This window comes from Physeter macrocephalus, chromosome 3, assembly GCF_002837175.3.
Source record: "Physeter macrocephalus isolate SW-GA chromosome 3, ASM283717v5, whole genome shotgun sequence".
NCBI classification, from domain to species: Eukaryota; Metazoa; Chordata; class Mammalia; order Artiodactyla; family Physeteridae; genus Physeter; species Physeter macrocephalus.
Window position 1 is genome coordinate 24,281,066 of NC_041216.1, and position 26,308 is coordinate 24,307,373.

Consider the following 26,308-nt stretch of genomic DNA (forward strand, 5'->3'; position numbering starts at 1 on the left):
TGTGTCCCTGGACTTCAAACGGGCCCAGGCAGGGGCTGCCTTAGCCATTAATGGGTTCCCCTGTGTGCCAGACCCTGAGCTGGCCCCGCTGTCTGGCCTTCAATTGTCTGCCACGGGAGTAGGCAGGCCTGCCTCCCTGTGTAACCGCGGACCGGCCCCTTGAGCCCCGTGGTGCCCAGGGATGCCGCGGTCATCAAACTGGACCCAAGTCTGTCCTGAGAAGCTTTAGCCCTTCTTTCACCAAGCCCCGCACAAGGCTGGTGGTGATAGGCCCTTGGGGCCTGGGCTGGGGGTTGTCAGAATCAAGGGCTTTGCTTTCTCTTGGGGCTGCCCGGCAGGGTCCTCAGAAGACTTCGGGCCAGGTCCCATCCTGGGGCGGGTGTGGACGTGACCCCAGAGGCAGCTGCGAGGAGCATGATCGGGGCCGGTTCCCTGGGCCTGCACGCCAGGTGCCTTGACTCGGCTCAGATTACAGACCTGGGTTCAGATCCTGCCTGCCCCCCTCATGAGCCTGCCCTCTGGTAAGTTCCTAGAAGCTTCCCCCAAGTGTTGAGAGGTTGAGAAAGCAGGTGTGGGCGGCTACGCAAGGACTCTGTGGGCACGTGACTGTCCCCTCTCCAAGGTGCTGAACCGGCAGGCACCTCGGCCCTGCTGGCTGCCGGGACTGAGGGTCTGCTGGTGGGACGGGAGCCACCACAACAGGATGCAGGCTGGGGGAGGAGCCTCCAGCCCCCTCCTAACTCGGGGGATTGGCCCCTGCTCCCTGCAGAAGCCGGCATCACCTCCCCCACCCCACACCTGCCCTCGGCAGGGACGTGGTCAGGGAATGTGTTAACCTGGGAGACCGGGGCCGGCGTGGGAGTGGGAACCCTGGTGGTGGTTCAGGGATACTCCCAACCCTGCTCCTACCCTGGGCACCCACCTTGGAGGCCCCACTCGGCAGGGGCTAAGACTGCAGTCATAATAGGGGTGGGAACGGGGGTCCAGCTGTGCCACCAACTCCTCGAGTGGCCTCAGGCCAGTCACCCGCCCTCTGGGCTTCCTGTGCTCCACCCTCACGAAGCCCCTGGACTGTGGGCATCTTTTGGGCTTCATCCCCGGTCAGCAAGTCTGATCCCAAGCTAACAACCTCCCCGTTCCAACCCCCCGGTCTGCCCCCTCCCGCGGAGGCCCGGCGGAGTCAGGGCTCGGCTGGGCTGCAAGAAGGTACCAGGCAAAGGAGGACTGGCGATGGCCAGCTGTGGAGCACTGTCCTGTCACCTGCTTGAATTCCTTTAACCTTGGCAAGGAAGGCAGGAAGGAAGATACTGTTAACTCCACACAAGATGAGGTGAGGCGCCCGAGGCCTTACCAGGCATCTGGCCTCCCAGGAGCCACTCCGCTCCGTGGGCCTCTGCAGCTCAGCCGGAGCACCCTGGGGTCCCAGCAGGAGCGGCTGCCTGGACCTCCACTCTCAGTGGCCCTCCTCCCCATGCCTCCTCTTACCGACCAGGCTCCAGGAAGGTCCATGCTGAGGATGACCCAGGGAATGAAGGTGGGCAGGGAAGGGGGTGGCCCCAGCGCGGGGGGTACTGGGCCTGGGTCACACTAACTCTGTGACTTGAGCTACTCACAACTCCTGACTCGGGCACCCTGTCTGTAAATTGAGAGCAATGGTCCTCACCTGTTACAAGGCTTCATTAAGGGGCACATGTCACGTCGTTCTCACTGAGCTGGTGGAAATCAGGATTTCTTCTCAGGGCAGAGGAAGAAGAGAGGGCCCAGGTTGCAGAAGTAGCTGCAAGAATGCCTGACCTGGGCTAGAAGGTGTCTGCAGTGTCAGTCCCTCCGCTTGCCCAACTTTTAGTGAAGTCTGCGTGCATGTGCCCACCTGCAAAGGGTGGGCGTTGAGATCAAGCACTGAACCCCACAGCTGGGCGGATGTGATTTGGACACAGAAGCAAAAGCAGGCGTTCGGTGGGGATGTGGCCTGAGTCCTCCAAAGTTCCAGAAATCCGGAAGAGGGCCGCGAACAGGCCCAGTCTGTGGCACGGAGAATAAAATCAATCCCATCTAGAGTTCTGAAATTCAGGTATTAAAATCAGCCCTGCCCACAGATGTAGAGAACAAACGTACGTACACCAAGGCGGGAAAGTGGCTGGTGGGGGATGAGTTGGGAGAGTGGGATTGACGTATATACACTAATATGTATGAAATGGATAACTAATAAGAACCTGCTGTATAAAAAAATAAAGTTTAAAAAAAAATTAGCCCTGCTTCCCCACCCCCCACCCCCCGCCCCCGGTTTAAGGATACAAGTAGCTCCCACGCGGATTGTTAGGAGAAAAAGAGCAGCCCTGCTGTACCTGCTTTTCTCCCCGGAGGCAGCCACGTTTACCTCTTTCAGCTGATCATTTTGGTCATGCTTCTAAACAATGTGCTTGTATTACTACTTCTCGATTTGTCAGTTTCAGTCATAATTGTTGATTCTCCACTGGGGAACGTGAGGATGTAGCTCTTTGCTTCCCTGCCCCACCACACGCTCAAGCATTAAATGATAATCTTGGTTGGCTCCGCAATCAGTGTTTGCACCGTTACAACTTATGCAAATGCTGTTCTCAGCTGACACTCAGAGAAAAGGATAACTTTTTATCTCTGGCACAGCTTCTTGTTTTTTCCTGGAGGGTTTTTGCATTCGCTTAATTTTCAATAAATTTATCACTAATTTAGCCCCAAACTTTTACCAAATCGCTCAAGCTCTTAAGATGTTTGGATTCAAAACACTTCCTGAGGTTCTGGTCAATAGGCTAATCAGTTTGTTTTTTTTATTGTGAGATTCTAAGTATTTTACCTAGCCTCATTATAATTATAATTCATGGTTATATTTAATGGAATGTTCAGTAATAGGAAACTAATGTACATACCATTCGTTTCTTTATTATGAGTTGTACCATAATGTATATAACACTTTCATTTAGGAAAAATAATTACTGGAAAAAAAAAATTTTTGGAGGATCTTTGGACTCTACCGGTGTCCTATCGTGTTCATCTTCCTGAAGAATCTGTTCCAAGCCTCCTGACTATCCCAAATGGGATTCCCTGTCGGGACTCTTGTCTCTTGGACCCCATATCTTCCTGTTTCTTGGTTTACTCCCTCGTTTTGGTGAAGCATATCCTAGAGGAGCCTTCTGAGAAAGGGGACAAGGGATGAAAGTTTTAAATAACCTGACATGCATGAAACTCTTGATCCCATCTTCATGCTTAATTGATGGGTACAGAATTTGGTTGAGTATAGAAATATGTTGGAAATTATCTTCCTTCAACATTTTGCGATTTGCTGTTTTCCATTGTTATCATCTATTCCTGTGTTTAAAATTAGCCCAAAATGTAGCAGATTGAAACAATGACAATAAATGTGTCTTTTCTGCGGGTCAGGAATTTGGGAGTGACTTAGCTGGTTGGTTCGGTTTAGAGTCATTCATGAAGTTGCAGTAAAGCTGTCGCTAGGGCTGGAGGGTCAGCTTCCAAGATGACTCAGTCACATGACTAGCAGATTACGCTGACAGATGTTAGGAGGCCTCAGTTCCTCCTCATGCGGACCTCTCCACAGGGACACTGAGTGTCCTCACGCATGGCGGCCGGCTTCCCCCAGAGCAAGTGATCAGAGAGAGAGCCAGGTGGACGCTGTGATGTCTGGTATGCCTAGCCACACATAACACACCATCATTTCAGTCATGCCCTATCCATAAGCCCTACTCAGTGTGGGAGAGGACCAAACGTGAGGGCGTGAATACCCCAATATGGGACTCACTGGACGCTGGCTTCTAGTTTCCAGTGTTATTTCGATAGCTCCAAAATCATTCTTTTCGTGATCCTTTGTATGTGATCTGCTCTGTTTTCGCTCTCCTCCCCTCTCTCTCTGTCTCTCACAGTTTGTAGAACACAATTTTTCTCTCTGGTGTTTTGCAAATGTCAGGTGTAAAGTTCTATTTTCATCTGTTGTTCTGGGCACTTGGAGGACATTTTCAATCGGTAAACTCACATTCTTTTCAGTTCTGGGAAATTTCCTTGCATTATTTTGTTTATAATTTCCTTTCCTCTGTTTTCTTTGTTGTCTTTTTCTGGAATTCCTGTTATTTAGTCTTTGACATACTGTATAGGACTTTACTGCTTTTTCATTTCTTTTTGACTCTCTTTCTGGAAGATTTCTTCAATCTTATCTTCCAAACATCTTGTTGAGATTTTTGTTTCTGTCATATTTTTATTTCCCCAAACTGTTTTTTGTTCTCTGAATGCTCTTGTTAAATAGCATACTGTTCTTGCTTCTTGTTCTGGCCTCTCTTTTTGCTTTGAAGATATTAATTATTGCTTCATTTTAGTTTGGGACATTTTTCTTCTCACTGCTTCTTACTGTTTTGTTGTTGTTGTTGGTTGGTTGATTTTTTTTGGTCTTTCTCCCCCATGTGTGAGGTTTTCCTCGGTAACCCTTGAATGTTCTGCTCATGTGTGAGACGGGGGACTAAAAAGCTAATTGGAAGCCCTGAGCGCGTGATGGGGGCTTGTCAGCTGACTTTCACTGTGGGTGAGGCGGCTGAGCCATTTGCTTGTAGAACCTTGAGTCAGTGTCTTCAGGTCCTTCCTCCTGAACTCGTCACACTTCCCAGGAAAAAGAGAGAAGCCTGGTGGCTGCCGGGTTCTAGGAGTTGAGTCAGAGGAAGGCTGGTGCGTCTGCTTAGTGGCCCTGTTTTCTGTCTGCCCCTCCCATGCTCAGCTGGGCCTGGGACTCTCCATATACTCCCTCCAAGAATAAGTCTCCACGTTTCTGCTGAGGTCGGGGGATGGGAAATAGGGATTGGCAAGATTCTTACACGCGTCCAGAAGGACCTGGTGCCACCGATTCCTGATTCCACTGCCAACTTAGAGTTGCTTCCTGGAGAGCCGTTTCCACCTGTCCATCTGTTTCCCCAGCTTCCTAAATGTTGATGCTGCCTCCTCTCCCACATTCCCCACCGTCGTGGGCTCGTGTTTTTAAGACTTTTCTCTTCTCTCTTATCGTAGCGTTTCAGGAGGCAAAGGTAGGTGCGTGTGTGTGCCTCCCCCATCTCCACCTAGAAGCCATCACTGCCGAGGTCGCTGTCACAGAGACCCTGGGCGACCTCGGAAGTCACACACGGCGGGGGAACCACAGAGGTTCAGGGTGAGGGACAGAGCCAGGATTTGTTCCCGGAGCTGGCTGTCATCCAGGTTCAGCCCCTGGCTCCTGGAGCATCCTGTCCTCCCTGCCCGGAAGTCTGGGCGGGCAGGAGTCATGGGGTCTGTTCCCAGAATGCCAGGGGCAGGGCGGCTGGGGGCAGGGCCGCCGCCGGACAAACAGATCAAAGGTGAGGCGCCCTGGGGCTCCAGACGGGGCCTGGCCGAGTGCACCATGAGGTGGGTGGAAGCCCCCAGGGTCTCCCCGCGGGGGGGGTGGGGGGCTGAGATTGGGCCTCACTGCCCCTCCCCCGCGCTGCCCTCAGGCTGCTGGGCCTCCTGGGCCTGCTGTGGGGCTCGGCGGCCGCCGCGTCCTCGGGCCCGCAGTGGCCCGAGCCCGTGTTCGGGCGCCTGGCATCTCCTGGCTTCCCGGGCAAGTATGCCGACAACCAGGAGCGGCGCTGGGCCCTGACGGCGCCCCCCGGCTACCGCCTGCGCCTCTACTTCACTCACTTCCACCTGGAGCCCTCCTACCTCTGCGAGTACGACTTCGTCAAGGTGCCGGCAGGGCGGGCTGGGGGACGGGGACCCCGGGAGCGGGGCTGGCCTCGAGGGAGGGCGGGGGGGCCGGCAGGTGACCCGCAACCCCACAGCTGAGCGCCGGGGCCACGGTGCTGGCCACGCTGTGCGGCTCGGAGAGCACGGACACGGAGCGGGCGCCCGGCAACGCCACCTTCTACTCGCCGGGCTCCAGCCTCGACGTCACCTTCCGCTCCGACTACTCCAACGAGAGGCCGTTCGCGGGCTTCGAGGCCTTCTACTCAGCAGAGGGTGAGCCGAGAGAAGGCCGCTTGGTGCGGGGGGCTCTGGCTTGGGCCAGCCCAGCCCTCCTTCCGCCCCCGTCCCTGAGGCTGGACTCCTGCCAAGCCAGCAGGAGAGAGTCCCCACCTGGTCTGACATCATCATCCCAGTGCAAACAGCAGCAACAGCCAGGACCTCTGCTCTAGGCTGAGCCCCATTCTGTGCCAGGTGCTGAGCCGCGACATCCTCACGGGCCCCCGTGAGCCCGTTCACAGATGGAAAGCGATGCCCCCGCTGGCCTGAGCGCTGCATCTGCCTGTGGGCTTCGAGTCTGACACTTGATTTCAGATGCCGGCTCCTGCAGGGGCTTGCTGTTGGCCTCGGGCAAGTGGCTCAACCTCTCTGTGCTCATCCTGAGACTGCTGCAAGAATTTGGTGAAACCCATACAGAGGCCCACCCACTGGGTTCCCGTGCTGGCCACTCCTTTCACTAGCCTAGTCACCACGAGCAGGACCATTCAACCTTCATTGGTTTAAAAAAGATGGCATTTAGGTCTCCCTCCAAGTGTTGCAGGGAGGTCGCAGTGACCCCGGGCCTCTGGCGCTCAGCTGGGCATGAGACACCTGCAGACAAGAGGAGGCTCCTCTCAGGTCAGGCCATGATACTGGAGGGCCCCTAAACCCGAGCCTAGGCCTCAGCGATGTCCCATCTCCTTCCCTGCTGACTGCCTGCCGGCCCCTCCCCCAGACATCGACGAGTGCCAGGTGCCCCCAGGAGAGGCCCCCACCTGCGAGCACCACGGCCACAATCACCTGGGTGGCTTCTACTGCTCCTGCCGCGCGGGCTCTGTTCTCCACAGGAACAAGCACACCTGCTCAGGTGAGCTGCAGCTGGAGGGCCACCCTGTGCCCAGCCCGCCCCCACCCTGCCCCAAGGCACAGCTGGCTTCTCAAGGCCGTAGCTGCTCTGCCCAGGCGACTGGAGGGCCCACTGGCCTTGGCCCACTAGACACTTCTCCTGGGTGACGGCTCCTTTTCAGATCTTCTGTCCCCTCTCACCATCCATCCGTCCACCCACCCACCCACCCTCCCAAATAAATGCCGGGCCATATTTAGCATATGGTTTGAAGGGTGCAGAATTCTGAGTCTCCTGACTCATGTCTCCAGCCAGCCCTGAAGGAATGACTCTCCCAGGACCTGCCTGTTGAAGGGGGCAGGACTGACCTTGAGAGGAGGTCTGGCCTCTGAGGGTTCCCGGATGGGCCGCTCTGGCCACGTGGCTGCCATAGGAAGGACTCTCAGAGAGAGAGGCTTAGGGCTGCAGAGGTGCAGAAGGGTAAGGGGACAGGGAGAGAGTCAGGCTGGTGGAGAGGGGTGGGCATGGGAGGGAAGAGGCACAGCCCAGGGACAGGAGCTCCTGGCGACTGCGTCTTGGTCACTCTGGACCCTAGAGCCCGCAAGCAGGGCCTTCATAGAGCATGTGGAGGGTACCGGCTGCAGGGAGGACCTGGAGGTCCTCAGTTGAGTGGAGTGAACTGTTCAGGTCATGTTCTCTGAAACTGAAGCCCAGACAGAGTATGGGGTGCAAGATGTTTACAGGGATCAACATCTGTGAGGGGGAGGAGGAGGAAGCAGGATTAGATAGAGGAAGGAGACAAATAATGATGCAGGCCCTTAATATCCTCCCACCTTTGCTGTCTCTGAGTGCTCCCCCCAGCTCCCCATGTCTGACCTCAGGCAAAGCAGCTCTGCAGCTGAGGCTGGTCCTGAAGTCCTTCCTTGAAGGGGTGCTGGGTGGTGCATCTCCACAGGAGCTCAGCAGCGGCCTGTTCTCAGAGGTGCGCAGACCAGTCAGAGGTGGCTGAGCATGTCCAGGGACGAAGAAATAACAGGCACAGGAGCTCCGGGTGGGCAGACGGCAGTGCGAGATCTGGGAGGGGAGAGAAGAGTGGGCCTCAGCCTCTCTCTGATCTCAAGCAGAGTTAGCTCTGTTCTAGGTCGGGCATCTTCAGCTGGACCCAAGTATCAGGACCCCAGGCCCAGGGCTTTGCCTCTGTATCGTGTGGTCACATCCTTACCTGGGTCCGTGGAGGAAAGGTCTGCAGGCTGGACTCACACAGCTCTGAAAACAAGCAATGTTGGGGGCAGCCTCACTCTGCAGGCGGGCAGTCTGTCAAGCCCTGAAGTCTCCTTATTTGCTCATTCGTTCATCCACCCACCCATCCATCCACCCATCCACCCACCCATCCACCCACCTAAGCACTCATCCATCCACGTTCTCCAGCTCCTCACCTGCCTCCACCCTGTCCTTGGCTCACTGTCAGTCCTCTTCAGCTCATTCACTTGGTGAGCATGTGGTCGGCCCTCACTGTGTACCTGGCCAATCAGGACTCATCCTCCTTGGGGGGCTCCAGGATGAAGGAGTGGGGGCCCTAGGCCTGCCTCACACAAGCTCCCCTCCATGAAACTTCAGCTCAGAGCTGCCGGTTCAGCCCCCAGCAGGCCAACCCCTTTGGCCTCCATGGCCCGGACTCCCCTCTGCGCCCCTGCCAGGGGCCTGGACAGAAAACCAGCTGGTGCCCGGGGAGCGAGCAGCCCCCACCCTCGGTGCTGAGCCTGCTCCCCTGCTCAGTGTCCCTCCCCCGTGTCTCTCCCCGTCTCTGTTCTCTCTTCCAGAGGAGAGCCTCTAGCCTGCCCTCCAGCTCCCGTCTGGGTCGGGCAAGACCGCTTCAGCCTGCAGCCCCCATTGACCCCGCCCACGGACCTAACAATAAACTCGGCTCCACCTCCACCTGCTGCGTGTCTGGGGGGTGGGGGGAAGGGTGAGGGGAGGGCAGCAGTGTGCACTCTGGCCCCCCTTCCTTCCCACCCCCATCTCAGCCCGATGGGCCCTAGTTGGTGGGAGCCGCCTCTCTGGGGCCACAGGCTCCTTTGCCAGAGGGGCTTGCTCTGTCCTCACCCTCATTTTGATGATGGGGCACCGCGGCCCAGAGAGGGGCAGGGGGCTCGCACAGGGGAACCGAGCTCTCGCTGCTCCCCACCAGGAGTCCAAGGACTGAGCTCAGAGCATCCTGGGGTCCACCTCCTGCTCAGAGGGTCCCTCAGGTCCTGGGGGCGCTGGGCTGGGGGAGTCTGACCCCGAGCAGAGAGGCCCAAGGAGGTATCGATTCACGGATGGGCCGTCTGGTCCCCCACATCCGGGGGTGCTCCCTCTGTCCCATGGGGAGCAGCCACGTGGAAGAAGAAAGGCGGTGCTGGGGTCCCTCACTTCCTGGAATGCCCGTGTCCCCGCCTCTGCCACCTGCGGGATGGGGGGTCGAACCCTCCTGCTAGTGTGACGCCAACAGACATTCCCTCTGCAGAGGCAGAGTCAGCTGTTTCAATGGGGAAAGTGGGTACCAGACTCACTTCTGATCAGTGTGGACTTGAACTGCCCTCAGTTGCCCCCCAGGGCAGAGCCTAGACCCAGGGAGGTGGACAGGGGAGGCCTTCCTGAGTGTTCCTGGGGGGGCCCAGGGGAGGCTCCTCTCCTGCCACCTCCCCATGCCCAATTCCTGGGAACAGGAAGGTCCCCTTCACTTCTCCCGGTGCCCCTTTCCCCCAGGCAGACCCTGACGTGGCTCACTCCCCGCACCCCCGGAACTGTGACTCTGGCCCAGGGTTCCCCGCACCAGGAGCCTCGGCTTAGGGCCTCCATCCTCCCTGGGGGTGTGAGTGGGGCCCTGGAGAACGAACCTCCAAGTGTCACTTGTTTCAGCTACATCCTGGAAGCCAGAGAGACCCCTCCCTAAATTGTCCCTTCAGCCACTGGGTGGGGCGTTCCGTCTCGGGAGATGCCGAGACCTCTGGGGCTGGCGTGTGACAGCGGACGGGTGGCCTGGGCCACGCCGCCTGCGCCTGGCTCACCCCGCCTGTCCCCTCCCCTCTCCCCAGCCCTGTGCTCAGGCCAGGTCCTCACCGCCCGCTCTGGGGTGCTCAGCAGCCCTGGATACCCGCAGCCGTACCCCAAACTCTCCAGCGGCACCTAGAGCATCCGCCTGGAGGAGGGGTCCCGTGTCACCCTGGACTTCGCGGAGTCCTTTGACGTGGGGACGCACCCCGAGACCCAGTGCCCCTACGACTCCCTGAAGGTCTGGTTCCCCTGGCCGCTGCCTCCCCCTGGCCCGGCAGGTCCGGAGGTGACAGGGGCCTCTCCACTTTCAGATTCAAACAGACAAGGAGGAATGGGGCCCGTTTGGTGGGAAGACGTTGCCCCGCAGGATTGAAACCAAGAGCAGCGCTGGCCATCGCCTCTGCCGCCGGTCAGTCGGGGGCCACAGGGGCTGGGAGACCCGCTGCAGCAGCCCAGGTGAGGGCAGGTGGGGCTCCGATGATGCGGCAGGCGCGCTTCCGGAAGCGTCACGGAGCCACGTAGGACGGAACTCTTCCTGGCCGGGCCTGGGAGGTTAGGGGAGGGAAACGCTTTCCTTAACCCTCGCAGTGTCCCTGGCTGGGTCTGAAAAGCAAGCTGACAGGTTAACAGGGAAAAAAAAGCAGACACGTTCATGTCATGTAAATTTTATGTGGCACAGGAGCCTTTGTAAGGAAATAAAGACTCAGACTGTGTACTTCTGTGCTAGGTTTGCTGAGGGGTGTGATATAGGCTGAGGAGCACGAAGTAAGGGCGGTGAACTGGTGGGGGGGACTTAGGCAGGCCTGTTTGTTAGGGTTCTTCTTGGCATCCTTTTGTCTTTGGTGATAAGGCTTCCCTCGGGGTGTAGGGAAGACACCTGTCGCGTGAGGGTCTTGTGACCTGCCTCAGGGAGGAAGGGCCAGGCGTGTTCAGCTAAAGGCAAAAGAGAGAAAGGGTACAGGGGAGTCCAGTTATGAGGAGGTGACCAGGAAAAGCATGGTAAGCAAGGGTAAGATTCGTTATGCAGATTAAAGACTCTGTCTTCTTGTTTTTTGCTTTTGAAATTTAATTTTAGTAAAAAAAATTTTTCTGTCTTTTCCTTTGTTAAGAGTTTCTAGTGATTTAGTCATCCTACTCCTGGGACAGAGTGGGAGACACTCTTACAAATGGAGATTTCCTCTGTAAACGTAAATTTCCCTTAGTAAAGGGTAATTTCGACTCTGTTTTCAGAGTCTCTCCTGTGTCTGCTGTTTCATAAAATAATCAGCTCAAAATACAGTTGGCTCCCCACATCCGTGGATGTAGAACCCATGGATACAGACGGCTGACACTCTGCCTTTTTTTTTCTTTCTTTTGGCCGAGAAGCTTGTGGGATGATGTTAGTTTTCCGACCAGGGATTGAACCCACGCCCTCGGCAGTGAAAGTGCCGAGTCCTGACCACTGGACCGCCGGGGAACTCCCTCTGCCATTTTGTATAAGAGACTTGAGCAGCCTCAGATTTTGGTATTCACGGGGCTCCTCGAACCAATGCCCCGCAGACGTCGCAGGACAGCTATAACCCTTATGCCAAGTCACGTTCATGCCACCCCTCACACACATCCATCCATCCATGCTTCCCTCCTTCCATCCATCCATCCATCCATCCATCCATCCATCTATCTTATGGATGTGCACCGGGCCCTGTGTGGGGCATACGTAATACCTCTGCTGTCAGTTCAGCCTAGTCACAGCAACATGACCACAGCCCTGTGACAAGCACAGCCGAGCACCAGACACAGTGAGAGTCCAGAGGAGGGACCTGGCCCAGGCAGGGGCTGGGTGCTAACAAAAGGGGCCCGGGACAGGAAGCATACGAGATTGGATTGAAAGGATAGTAGGTATTGGAGGAAGGTGGAAGGGTGTTCCAAGTGCAAGAGAAGTGTATGTGCAAAAGCCCAGAGGCTCCACCTTTCTTGGTGTGAGCTGTAAGAGGGTGCGATGGGGTAAGCAGAGATGGGGGCTCCCACCCGACACGGAGGGTTTGGACAGGGAGTCTGCACTCTGCCTCTCGGACCCTCCTCCACCACCTCTTCCTCGTGACAGACCCTCAAATGTAGACAGTAGTTCTTGGTGCCACCTCCTGAGACACGAGTCCAAGTCCCCCACCTGCCGGGCACTGACCTCTGGACGTGTCTGTCCCTCTCACCACTCTCAGCCAACAGGTCTTTCAGGATGTTTTTGGAAGGACAGAGTAACTGAGCTGGAGAAGCTCCAAAGCAAAACACCCAGGGCCCCAAGCCGTGCTCAGAGCGCAGGCTGGGTGTCAGACTGCCCGGGTTGGCGTCCCGGCTGTAACGCATCCTGTTTCCTGGCCATGTGACATTGAACCTCTTAACATAACTTTTCTGAGACTTAATGTCCCCGTTATCCAATGAAGGACAATATCTCCTTGGAAAGCTGGGGATTAGTGGGCTAACGCAGAAGACATCGAGTGAGCATGGAGGAGGTATGGAGTAATTTAAAAAATGAGGAGATGGAATTTGGAAAGATATTAACCTGTGGGCCAGCTCTGTGGGAAAGGGTGAGAGAGGGGTCAGGAGGGGAGAGACCAGCACTTTGGGAACATTGCATTTGCCTCTTGTTCATTTTTAAAAAGCCTTTTGTTTTCCCATGGGTCGAAGTAATAAAACTTCTAAAACTGAAGCATTGCTTTCAGAGTGAGTCAGAGGGAAGAGTCAGGTTTGCCAGGCTGGTGGGTGAGAAGGGGCCGGGACAGAGCCTGGAGGTGTCTGTGAAGGGAAATGCCAGCAGGGCCCTGGCCTGGGTATGAGGCGGCCTCGGGAAGCCCTGGGCCCCAACAGGGCCACCTGGAACAATCCCTGGGGATTGGTTCCAAGAGGAGAGACTCTGGGGCCTGCCTGGGACTGAGAGTCACTGCAGGACACAGGGGTCAGCTGCTGGAGGAAGGAGGGGACTGGGCAAATGACCTGCGTGGGCTGAGGGGTGGCCTTGGGGGATGGGCAGCCATGGGGGACTGGCTGAAGCCTTGGGGTGACAACAGGCCAGGGTTTGGGGGCCAAAGTGGAAGCCAGCCCTGAGCCCTGTGGGCACGTGCTCACGAGGGACGTACGAGGCTTCCTGAGTGCCAGTCTGGCCCTGAGCCCCGGTGCCTCTCTGAGCCACAAGGGCTGCTATGAGGGTTCGCTGGCTGCAACCCCCTGTTGCCCAGCACTTATTAGCAAAGCGATTTCCTCTGTGCTTCACATCTGGTCCTCGCAACAGCCCTAGAAGCTGAGCAAATGTTATCACTCTCAGCTTACAGATGAGGAAACTGAGGCTTTCCTGTGATTTTAACCCATGCTGTCCAGCTCTTTCCCCCTCAAGTTGCACTCCTCCGGTTTTCAGCGGTGTGTGTGAGGCCCCGGGCGTGGAGCAGATGGTCCCTTTGCCGTGACCTTGCTCCCTTACCACGTGCCTGGCTTTCTTTTCATCACTTTGGCTGAAGCCCAGGCCAGGCGACAAATCCTAATTTGTACGAATCTTGCCTTTGGTTTTAAATCTTAAGAACTCTACCCCACTGTGGCAAGCTCTCTTTACACGTTAAGTGTTTCATTTATAAACCAAGAACTTCTAATTGCTAAATTCAGACTTGCTGCTATAGAGCCAGCTAAACCCCAGACATCTGGTTTCCTTGCGCAGCTCAGCCCTGCCCTGACCCGATGGCACCACCTAACGGCCACATCTCCCCTATGCAGGCCAAACACATCCTGAAAGACCGCTTCTTTGTCTTTTGCGAGTCGGGCTACGAACTTCTGCAAGTAAGTTAATACAAAGCTGTTTAAGTGCACCACAATCATGACGGTTTTTGAATGAATACATATTTATATCAGCAAATATGTGAAAGGAAAATGGGGAAACAGCTGTTGTCAGCATGGTGGTTTACTTTGCCTGTGATTAAACAATAAAATTCAAAGAAATGATACATTTGCTAAGAGAAACGGCTACAGAGAATTTTCTATTCTTAGGAACTCCATTGTTTAAAATTTTTTTAAAAATTTATTATTTTTGGCTGCGTTGGGTCTTCGTTGCTGTGCATGGTCTTTCTCTAGTTGCGGCGGCGGGGGGGGGCGGTACTCTGTTGTTTCGGTGGCTTCTCTTGTTGTAGAGCACGGGCACCAGGCTCGTGGGCTCTAGAGCGCAGGCCCAACGGGCCCAGTTGCTCCGCGGCACGTGGGATCTTCCCGGACCAGGGCTCGAACCCGTGTCCCCTGCACTGGCAGGCGGATTCTCAACGACTGCGCCACCAGGGAAGCCCGGAACTCCACTTTTTAAAAAAGCTTTTTCTTTTTTTTTTCTTTTTTTTTGGAAAGCTGGAGATTAAAATGAACACCTTTTCTCTGTTCACACACATTACAGCAGCTCTTGGTAAAGCAGCTGAAATGTTTGTCATGTGATCTGCGTTATCACCTTGCATTAAATCAAGCTCCTCCTGGTCAAATGACCTTTACATGAAACAACTCCTGGGCCCACAAAAAAATTAAACGGCCCTTGGAAACAGTATATTCTGCAAAGTTATAAACAGTGACCACTGTTAAGGGAGAAGGAGGGTAATTTCAAAAAATGCTTAGTGTGTTGCTTTAGGGGCACAGGTAAGAGATTAACATGTCCTCTTTATGTTCTTCAAAATGTCACTGAATCCCAGTGGTAAAAAGTAATAACACTGAAAAGATAGCTGGTTATGCAACCAGTCCTGTGGAGGGACAACCGCCCCCGACCCCCCAAAAAAGTGAGACACTTTGCTCAACTTGTAAACTTCTGGGCGAGCTCTTTCCACAGCAACTTGGACCGCAAGCCTGTTCAGTTTCTGAGGAAAAAAGAAGTCATCCTGCTCTCCTTTGAAGCATAAAGCTTCAGTCAAAGCCACCTTCTTTCATTTTAAAGTCTGATTTTAGAAAAATATTTAAACAAGCCAAAAATGTCCCGCTAAATATTAGCAACAGAAAGTGACTGAGAACACACGTGTGAAGCTCCTGGAAATATTGATATTTTAAATAACTTTCCTCCAGTTAATAGCCGCAGGCTAGAAAAATTCAGACACATTCACTCCATGTCTGATCAGGCTGATCTTCCCCAAACTTTTGACTGTCACCCTTTGGCACTTTACATAAAGAAATGGTGGAACACCAGCAGGAACTTGTGAGAAATCTGACGTATTCTTGGATTAAGCGGAAAGCAGAAAATATAAACTGCTGCAGAGGTCAACATCTTTAAAAATGAGATACACACACAGGTGACATCACCAAGTACACACATGTATCAAGGCAGTTGGGCTGCGTGTCACGTGGGTGCATCACCCCCTTGGGAGCATCTCTTGAAACACTCGAAGAACTACGGTGGGAGCAGAGCTTTGGGGAGTGGTTTCATGATATAAACAAGGAAATTAATATTTTCTCAATTCCTCTTCAGGGTTATTGGCCCCTGAAGTCATTTGTTGCAGTCTGTCAGACAGATGGATCTTGGGACCAACCGATGCCGGAGTGCGGCAGTGCGCACGTGTGACCGCAACGCCTGTAGCTGCTTCTGCTACTACTGCTGCTTCCGGTCTTTTTAAAAAATGATTTATCAGGGCTTGAATTCCAAATTTGCTCCTCATCCCCAGTCTCTCAGAGCACTTTTAAGAGGTTAAGACAGGACCAAGCTACTAGGAAAAGTATTTGCTTCAGAAAAGTATGGTATTTAAAAATATTTTTCTAAGTATAAAATACTCATAAAAGATGGGAAAGACAGAAAAGTACAAACATTATAATACTCATAATCCCGCCGTATCAGAGTATAATCACTCTCGTTATCTTGGTGCATAGCCCTCCAAATACATATATCACACATGTAAACATGTATAGGCTACTGTTTGTAGGGGCATATACGCATCAAACCGGGATGATGGCGTTCACTACCGTTTTGTGAAGAATCACATACCTTATTTTTAATATTTTTAAAATTATAAGATACGCGTTAAATGGAAAAAACATATAAATTTACAAAAATATACAGTGAAAGCCTCTCTTGCCCAAATCCTCAAACTACCTGTAAGACACTGCGGTCCATTCCTTCATACTCTTTATTTCCTATACTATTTATACTCACATATCTATTACATACTTTTGAACTAAATCTGACTGCAATGTACTCTTCCCCCCAACATTGTTGGGATATCTTTCCGCAACAATCCAAGCACTCATAGAGCTGCTCGTTCTTTTTAATGACTGCATGGTATTCCATCAGAGGACCTATGCTTTTTATTTCATGTGATTTCTATTGTTTCCAGTTTTTTACTATTACATATGCTGCCATAGGTAACACCTCTGTACGTATACTTTCACATGTTTTGTGCAAGGGTTTCTACAAAATTCCTAGGGGAATATTTTTATTTCAAAATTTATATTCCTGTGAGACTACCAATTCTTTTTTTTTTTTTCTTTTTCCGTTACGCGGGCCTCTCACTGCTGTGGCCTCTCCCGTTGCAGAGCACAGGCTCCGGACGCGCAGGCCCAGCGGCCCGCGGCATGTGGGATCCTCCCGGACCGGGGCACGAACCCGTATCCCCTGCATCGGCAGGCGGGCTCTCAACCACTGCGCCACCAGGGAAGCCCCGCTACCAATTCTTTTAAAAACCAGTAAAGAAGAGCTGGCACCGAAGGACTGTTGGACTAAGGTATGGGTTTGAGCCCCGATTCTGCCACTTTTCACTGGGTAGTTATGGTCATCTCATCTGTAGAGAATTAAGACAACGTAGACAACGCACTTGACACAAAGCCAGACACACTGCTATTAAGTTGCTGAAAACGTTATGTTATCTTTTAATACCCACAGAAACACATCAACAATTTTTAGATGTCTGTGTACAAAACTATGACTTTTAGACTGGTACCACTTTGTCTCACAAATTGGTTAGTTATGTCATATTAGTAATGTCCTAACAGTTGTGAATTCTAACCCAAACTCAAGGTATTATGACTTCCAGGTCTTCTAAAAAGGTCAACTTAGGAAAAGGATCATAAGAACAAGTCCTTCAGTCTTCTTTGTATTGTTCTATTTTTAAGGCTAACCAAATTGTACCATTTAACATCAAGCCAGACTGTACAGGCATGTGCAGGCTGTGCTGTTTTCTTTTGTGAGTGCTAAGCTAAGGAAGTCCAAGTGGTTTCAAATTCCCTTCCTGTAGGGAAGGCCTCATACAACTCCTCGCCCAGGGCCTTCACTTCAACCTAGCCATTTAGTTAGGAACAGAGATGAGAGTGATGCTTTAAAATCACACTGAGGTGATTCTCTCCATTTTCAGAGATGAAATGATGTCCACCTTGAATATGACTTCAAGTTATAACCACACACAGCACAACCACCTATCAGTCTCCACATCGTTTTAATGTTACGATTCAAAGTACAAACCGACTTCCCTCTCCCGTGTTTATTAGTTGTTGACTGTGGCCCTCCTGACGATCTACCCAGCGGCCAAGTGGACTATATCACGGGTACCGAGGTGACCATATACAAAGCTGTGGTTAAATATCGCTGTAATGAGTTCTACACAATGAGAACAAATGACGGTAAGCAAATTGTTCAAAGTTGGGGGTGGGTGACATTCGGAACCTAAGCCCTCATGATCTGAAAATAAACTTATCCAACATTTTTGGCTAAGGCTAGACAAAAGATTAAAAGGCACTTCTTCCACCTGCTAAGTAAAATATCATAGCTGAAGTGACTTTAATGTCAATTTGCAAGAATCTGAAAACAGATCTTATCTAGTAAATGACTACTACAAACACACAATATATTCCAAATGGTTTAATTTAACAAGTCAAAACCTTATCATTAAGCACTTAAGATCTTGATACATATTCAAGTTACACATCTAAAAGGTTTCCACTGTGCAAGCATACATGGTAATGCAGAGACCTCCTATTTATGAAATCATGTAAAATGGTTATTGAGACACCTCTATTTCCCACTGATGCTCAAGAATCTACATTTTTCAAGGGGGTATTCAAGCAAATGACAACCACCTTTTCACATGCAGTTAAAACATTTTTGCTCTTTCAATGTTTTGCAGGTAAATATGTGTGAGGCTGATGGATTCTGGACGAGCTCCAAAGGAGAAAAATCACCCCCCCCCCCCACCCCGTCTGTGAGCATGGTAATGGATACATTTATACACGAGATTCATAACTGATGGAAAGTAGAACTGGGTAGCAGACAGTAAGTAGTGCTTCAGCTGTGTAGGCAGAAATGTTAACTTCAGCACTTGGCTCTCAGACCAACTTATTATTTCCAAAGAGTATGTTCTCATTACCCTCCTTTCCATATGGAGAGGTTGTTGGTGCTGACTGTATCAGTCATTTGATTATTTTTGACCTTTACAACTAGGCAAGCACAAAAAATTAAATGATTTTTTAAATTATCTTGAACCATTTATACATTTCTAAACATGATTTCTTCTCTGTAAAAATGCTATTAAAACCCAAAGCTAATAACCTCATTATTTCCCTAAGCAACTGTTTTCAATGACATCTAGCTTTTAAACATTAATGCAATTTGCCTTTTAACAGTACTTAAAAAAAAAGTTTTACCAGAATCGGCTCTGAAGATATAGTTGAGTAATTAAAAAAAAAAAATCAGAAAGGTAATAATATATTCATCACCCCTGTGTTATCTGGCTTAGTCTTTTTATAAAACCTGCATCTTAGCTGACACAATGCTTGTGAGCTTTAATAAGAGTATTCGGCCACAACAGTAAACATATTTGCTACATTAATGAGCATATTTAGTTAGCAATACATAACAAAGTTTAGTGTTTGGAAGAATCAACTAGACCAAAAATAATTTCTGAACCTGAAGGTTCCTCGCTACAACTGCAACATTCTAAGTTTTAAAAACATTTTAATGTACAAAGGTGAAAGTAATTCTGCAAATCCTATGATAGTGATCTTAGTTTCTGCCTTCCCAGAACTACATGGTAAATACCCCATTTTACAAGTAGGAAAACAGAAGCAATGAAAAGGTTATTTTTCACTTCCTACGCACATCAGCTCAGACAATTCCTGTTTGCCCTATTAAATATTTTCCCAATTGTGAGACCAAATTATTTTAGTAAAACAAATCAGTTTCTAAAAGTTAATTTTCACTCACCTCATTTTCTGCGGAGCTAAAAAATACCAAATGGTTTTATCAGGTCTTTTAACAGTGTTTTAAGCAGTCTCACTTGCCTGTATAGGTGGACACCCACCAAATTATGTGATGCAATTTTTGGTTGACATTAATTACATATACACAACTCCAAAGTGGTAATAATTGGAGAAGAAACACCATCGGGTGTCTATAAAGGCTCTATACATCTTTTTTCCCCCCGTTTGTGGAATATCCATCCGTACCACAGAAGGTCGTGTATATGGAGGACAAAATGCAAAGCTTGGCGATTTTCCTTGGCAAGCCCTGTTATTAGGTAAAACTATAGCAGCAGGTGCACTTCTTTATGACAGCTGGATCCTAACAGCTGCTCATGCTGTATATGAGCGAAGAGAAGACGCCTCCTCCCTAGACATTAGAATGGGTGCCCTGAAGAGACTGTCACCTCATTATACACAAGCCTGGGCCGAGGCCATTTTTATACATGAACGTTACACTCATGATGCTGGTTACAATAATGACATAGCATTGACTGAACTGAAGAACAAAGATGTATTAAATAGCAACATCATGCCTATTTGCTTGCCAAGAAAAGAAGCTGAATGCTTCATGAGAACCAATGATATTGGAACTGCATCTGGATGGGGATTAACCCAAAGGGGTTTTCTTGCCAGTAATCTAATGTTTGTTGACACACCAGTTGGTGACCATCAAAACTGTACTGCAGCATATGAAAAGAAGTCCTATCCGGGGGGAAGGGTAACTGACAACATGCTTTGTGCTGGTTTAGAAAGTGGGGGCAAGGACAGCTGTAAGGGCGATAGCGGGGGGGCATTAGTGTTTCTACATAATGAGACACAGAAATGGTTTGTGGGAGGAATAGTGTCCTGGGGTTCCATTAATTGTGGGGAAGCAGATCAGTATGCGGTCTACACAGAAGTCATTAACTATATTCCCTGGATCAAGAACATAATTAATAATTTTTAACTCGTGTGTCTTCGGTGAGTACGTGATTCTTTGTTCTAAAAAATACCTGTAAAAGACCTCAGCAGCAAACTGACCTGAGAAACATTAACAGGACAGTTGCCATTCCACCTCAAAACCAAACCAAACTAAACCAAACTACAGGCGAGATGTGCCTGAACAGGCACTTCTCCACTTGCCACTTTTCCACCGCTTACTCTTTGATTGAAAGGGACATAAACCATTGTAGCGATATTCATTGTTGCCAATCCAACAGAAACTCACTGGTTAAATTTGGATTTACTTACAAAAGTCCAGTGTCTTTCTGTACTGGCCATTTGCATTTCTGGAAATTGCCTGTTCATGTTCTTTAACTGTTTTTCTCCAGGTTTTTGTACTTGTTCTTATTGTTCTCTGAGAGTGTTACATATTATAGCAGTATTGGTTCAGGAATTACTTTGAATCATGTTTTTCTTGGGTAGATAAATTGGAAATATCAATACTTTGGCCTAGGAACAGACTGATTTCCATGTTAAAACCAGTGCTGTAGTTTTTCACTTCTCAAACTGGCAGACAAAAAGAACATGGAACAGCACTAGTTCACACTGTCGAGGACAACGAATTTTCTGAAGGACAATTTGGCAAATATACTTCGCAAGTCTTCAAAGCATGCAAAGTCTTTGACCTGGTAATTCCAACGCTAAGATTTTAATTAAGCTGTGAGGATGTTCCTAGCACTTAGAAATAACCTAAATATTTTATTTTCAAATTCAGAAGACAGTTGAATCAAGTGTAGCATTTTCCATAAGACGAAATACAACATTAAAAGTAAGTGGCGGTATTATTGATAAATCAATCTGTAGTGTTTTTTTCCTTCTTACCACGAACGTGGAATACTTGGGCACACTTAAAAACAGATTACAGCTCATACAACAGCTAAGTACAGAACTTAAATACACAGTTAAGAGTGACTCTCCTAGTATTCAACAACAACAAATTATTCTAATTATCACATACATCTTCTGAATTACTAAGTACTCAACATCTTTTTCCTAAGGACAGCATTTAAGCTCTGACTTAACCTTAAAAATCTCATTTCATTCAGTTGGCCATTCCTCCCTAAAAAGTTTTAATACTTATCATTTAACAAAGTTTTTCATTCTAGCCAAACAGTTACCATTATATGTAGAAATTCATTGTGAGTTTTGATTAACTTCTCTTGTGCATATGAAGTGCAACTTCTTTAGACTCACTTTTTAAAGGTAACTTTCCAACATCTTTGTCACATTAAAAAAAAAAAAAAAAAAAGAAACTGTGTTTTTCCAGTAAGACTCCAGACACTAAACTGTGGTGGCAACAAAAATTTTTATTCAACTGGTTCAAAAATTTTTTTAGAATGAATGCATTTAGATGACCAAATAGACTTTAAAAACAAATCTTTGCCAAATAGTTTACTTCTAAACTTCATTTTTTTTTCTTTAGGGTAGAATTAAATACCCATAGCTATGTAGTACCATAAACATGTTAACAGAAGGCTAGTCAACACTGAAAGCCTTCTAAGACTGGTAACTAGATTTACACAAGTGTAAATAAGGGATCAAAACCATGCCATCGACAAAGATAACTTACCCCTGGGCTCCTTGAAGGCTTGTCAGTTTAGTCTTTGGAGGTCCCCGAATACCATTTTAAGTGTTACCATGTTACTGCTGCTGAGTAATAGTGCAAGTGCTAAAATGCAAAATTCAGATGGTACAGGGTTTGGAAATCATGCAATTTAGATGCAGAAAAAAAAAAAATTAAAACAACGCAAGATCCTTTTACAGAGGAAACTGAATAAAACAATGTGGCGACCATAAGTCTAAAGGACGACTTCAAGTTTAAAACATGTAACTTGCAAAATGACAAACCTATTTATCATAATCTAATTAGATAAGGGCATTAGGTAAAGTATCAGCACAAAAACTTACATTCTTCCATTAGAAAAGGAGCTCAACTCTCATAGAAGTTAGTCACATTTTAAGTACAATAGAGAATATATTATTGCTTTTACATACTAAACAATGCATCATGAGAGTCTAATCTGAGTTTTATAAGCGATTTTATTCAACATTACTCTATTTCCCCACCTTTGGAAGACAAAGCCCACTTCACTTAACACTGCCACAGACAGACAACCCACCCTGCTAGTTCTTAAAGCTACCAGGCTTCTTAATGGATTTCAGGCACAAGATAATTTGTGGTTTCTTCTACTTTATCCCTATTGCAATTAATTCCACTTTTCAAATCCCCAACTAGAAAGGTGCTGATATTCCCTTCAATTGATAGGCTTTGCTACAAAGCATTTTAAAATAATTAACATTGTTTTGCCCACTCCTCCAAATAAGAATATTTTTAGAAGGCATGATTTCCCAATGGAAATTTTTAACAGGCCAGGTAAATAGAACATCACCCAAATGCACAGAGGCACTAAGAAAAAGCTGGAGGGTACTGCTTACCATTTTAGGTGCGGTCACCCAGACTTATTAAAAACTAGATTTAAAAAGAAAAAAAAAAAAAACTTTTCACTTTGGACAATGCAAGAACAAATAGCAATTAAGTCTGGGTATCAGGTGTCAATGCATGACAGGTGATGAATCCATTTGACTTGAGACAACTTTTCAAATAAGTTTATTTGAAGCAAAATAAACTACTGCCAAGAAACTTTATGAAAGTTCCATCTCAAAAGGGTCAAAAAAGGGGAATTAACTGCTATGAATTCTTTGCATTCAGGGCTGCAAAACAAAGACACATATTATTTAAATCAGTTTTATTTAAGAATTTCCAACATTGACAACTCTTATAAAAAGCATCCAAGCACAGGACACAGAACTGCAGCAAACAGCATTCTTATGGGTAGCTAACAGACATTAGAACTTCCACCCTATTTTGAGACACCCCGAGCTCACTGGTGAACTCTGCTTCCAAGTACTCCTGCAAAGCACACCACAAGCTCAGTCCATGTTCTCAACCCATCAGCTTCAGTTCACATTACCACACTTACAGATCAATAACAGAAGAGAACACACACCATACAGCATTCACAGCAGTTGACAAAGGGGTAGGGGAAATACAAGTATCGTTTCACTTAACACATTCAGCTAACGTGGGTTATCTAAGAACAAAACTCACTTAAAGTCTTCCAACAGATGTGGATGTCCTTTGAATGCAAAAAACATTCGTACGTTATTTGCTATCATTGCTCTCTGCACACTCTCTCACCAAAGCCACAGGGATTGAGAGACACATCTCTCCAAGTTAAAAAATATCCATTATGCACCACCAAGTCTCTGCACGCGCTCTCTCCTTTTCTCGCTCATACTAGCCTTTCATGCCTCGGCACCACCATCAATCCCACACAAGGTTTCAAAAGTTCAAACAGCCTTCTGGTTCCATATCACAGCCTTGCGTTCATAGCGTTGATACGACTCCATGAAATAAAGAGTAGCGGATAAAAATGGGACACCCACCGTCAAAGACACAGCCTGTGCAGCGTGATGACGAATTCTTGAATGAGAAAGCATGTAGACAGAAGTATTCCTATGGCAGAATATTTACAGCACTACTTTCAATGAAGTGCTTCTTCCATAAACATTTGAAATGAGATGAACTGCAGAGATTAAATGAAGGCTTCATATTGTACTTTTGTATATGAAGGGAGACAAGTGTTAAAAAACAAAAACAAAAAACAAAAGAACCAAACACTGTGACACCATGATCTCCAAAAAGGAGATTTTCCTAAGGAAAAAATCCATATGGTGGGGTTCAAATTAAAACAAGAAGGAAAGAATGTAGTTCTAACCAATGGTTTCCATTTTGAACATGCAAAGAATTCACTTGACAAGTCCAGGGATAAAATATTACAGGAGAAACCTTTTGATATCAATTGTAGTGTGTTGGTTTACCAATCAGGCAAACAGCAGTTCACTTTCAAACACTCAATATTTCATTTCAACCCTTTATGTAACAAAACTTATAAAATTCCTTTAGTTCTTCCTCTTTTTCTAAAGAAAAAATGTCAAAAATACTGCTGAATATACTCCACACTGAACAAACCAATTTTGAAAATTCTTAGTACATACGTATTTTACAATATACTTACCATGAGTTTAGAAAAATCTGAATTCCCACCAGTTTATACCAACTAACGATACCCAACGTCTACATTCCCCAGCCAGAAGATTTAGAATCCATGCTTGAGCCAAAGCCTCCATTAAAACCACTGCCTGACCCTGCATTTGATGCTGATCCCCAACCAATTGCTGCACCTGAATTAGAACCACTATAAGAGTTATTTCCAGAACCAAAAGCCTGGTTTGGCTCCCTCTGCATGTTGCCTTGGCTTTGGTTATTACCCGATGGGCCTGACTGGTTCTGCTGACTGGCTAACATGCCCATCATACCCCAGCTGCTCTGCAGAGCTGCCTGGGCTGCAGCCATCATCGCTGGATTAATGCTAAAAGCACCGAAGTTCATCCCTCCGCCCATATTACTACCCTGATTGTTTCCCAAACCAGCTCCACCCCCTCTACTGTTCCCAAAGCCACCCTGATTCCCAAAGCCACCTGGATTACCACCAAATCTTCCACTTCTTTCTAACTGTCTATTGCTATTGTGTTTAGGTTCAGCATTGGATATATGTACGCTGATTCCTTTAATGATCAAGTCCTCTCCACAAAGAGACTGGGCAACCTACAAAAAAATAAGGGATGTAAATAAAGGAGATTAAACCACTGACTCATACATCAAAGTAGCAATAAAACTTAGATTTCAAGCCATCATCTAAACTGGAGAAAAAATAAGCAATGAACACTTATTTCATTTAAAACCATAAAATAGCCTTTAGCTTTAGTAACGGCAGCAGGGATTTTTTAGTTCATTTTCAAAGGACATGTAACATCCCCACTTAAACCTCACGTACTAAAAAAATATCTAAGGGGTTTATCACAAATGTTTAGGCCCATACACCCCACAGCGGACAAGGTCAGAGAGCTTAGCTAAGGGTGGCAATTAGCTGGAAGGGCAAAGTTCAACAGAAATTACCTAATTAGCTGGGACAAAATTATTATGAGAAAATACCTGATCATCTGCAAATGTAACGAAGGCAAAAGCCCTGAATGGTTTGGGAATGAAGACATCTACCACTTCTCCGTACTGGCAAAAAAACTGCCGCAGCTCATCAGCAGTCATGTCTTCCGTACAACGCCCCACAAACACCTTTCTGCTTCTCAAAGGCTCATCTGGGCTTTGCTGGTCAAATTGAAAGGAAGAAAACCATCAGAAATATTTTATGAGCAATGAAAACAGCATTATGGTAGAGGATGTAATACAACCTATCTGCCTTTTATATTAGGTGAGTCATTAAAAAGTAGATACATTCTTATTTTTTGCATTAGCACTTCTTCTTGTAAGACTTCAATGAAGAATAAAGTTTTAAAGTTTAAAGTTGATGAAAGTATATATATATTTTTTAACATCTTTATTGGACTATAATTGCTTTACAATGGTGTGTTAAGTTTCTGCTTTACAACCAAGTGAATCAGTTATACATATACATATGTCCCCATATCTCTCCCCTCTTGCGTCTCCCTCCCTCCCACCCTCCCTATCCCACCCCTCTAGGTGGTCACAAAGCACCGAGCTGATCTCCCTGTGCTATGTGGCTGCTTCCCACTAGCTATCTACTTTACCTTGGTAGTGTATATACGTCCATGCCACTCTCACTTCGTCCCAGCTTACCCTTCCTCCTCCCCATGTCCTCAAGTCCATCCTCTATGTCTACGTCTTTATTCCTGTCCTCCCGTTAGGTTCTTCAGAACCTTTTTTTTTTAGATTCCACATACATGTGTTAGCATACGGTTATTTTTCTTTCTGACTTCACTCTGTATGACAGACTCTAGGTCCATCCACCTCACTACAAATAACTCAATTTCGTTTCTTTTTATGGCTGAGTAATATTCCAATGTATATATGTGCCACATCTTCTTTATCCATTCATCTGTCAATGGACACTTAGGTTGCTTCCATGTCCTGGCTATTGTAGATGCAATGAACGTTGTGGTACATGAGTCTTTGTGAATTATGGTTTTCTCAGGGTATATGCCCAGTAGTGGGATTGCTGGGTGGTATGGTAGTTTTATTTTTAGTTTTTTAAGGAACCTCCATACTGTTCTCCACAGTGGCTGTATAAATTTACATTCCCACCAACAGTGCAAGAGGGTTCCCTTTTCTCCACACCCTCTCCAGCATTTATTGTTTGTAGATTTTTTGATGATGGCCATTCTGAC

The 26,308-nt window shown here is 47.9% G+C and overlaps 2 protein-coding genes across 6 annotated transcripts in view; one reads left to right on the forward strand and one right to left on the reverse strand.

Moving 5' to 3' along the window:
• The first annotated feature begins 5,305 nt into the window (after positions 1–5,305).
• On the forward strand, positions 5,306–21,338 carry MASP2 (MBL associated serine protease 2). The gene is given in 11 exon segments (XM_024125336.2): positions 5,306–5,409; positions 5,496–5,727; positions 5,823–6,000; positions 6,719–6,850; positions 9,904–10,100; positions 10,174–10,318; positions 13,542–13,660; positions 15,309–15,387; positions 17,315–17,457; positions 17,950–18,010; positions 19,234–21,338. Coding segments are annotated over 11 exon segments (2,166 nt in total). The 3' UTR covers positions 20,010–21,338.
• Positions 21,339–21,485: 147 nt separating this feature from the next.
• Positions 21,486–26,308, reverse strand: part of TARDBP (TAR DNA binding protein) — a 10,311-nt gene continuing 5,488 nt past the window's right edge. For 2 of the 5 annotated variants that reach the window (XM_024125613.3, XM_028487845.2), the window contains exons 5-6: positions 25,101–25,271; positions 22,775–24,713 (exon numbers count right to left, since the gene is read on the reverse strand). In XM_024125613.3, the coding sequence (XP_023981381.1) occupies positions 24,183–24,713; positions 25,101–25,271 (702 nt within the window). In that variant the 3' untranslated portion in view covers positions 22,775–24,182. The other 3 variants (XR_008616938.1, XR_008616939.1, XM_055083779.1) reach the window with 3 other exon arrangements.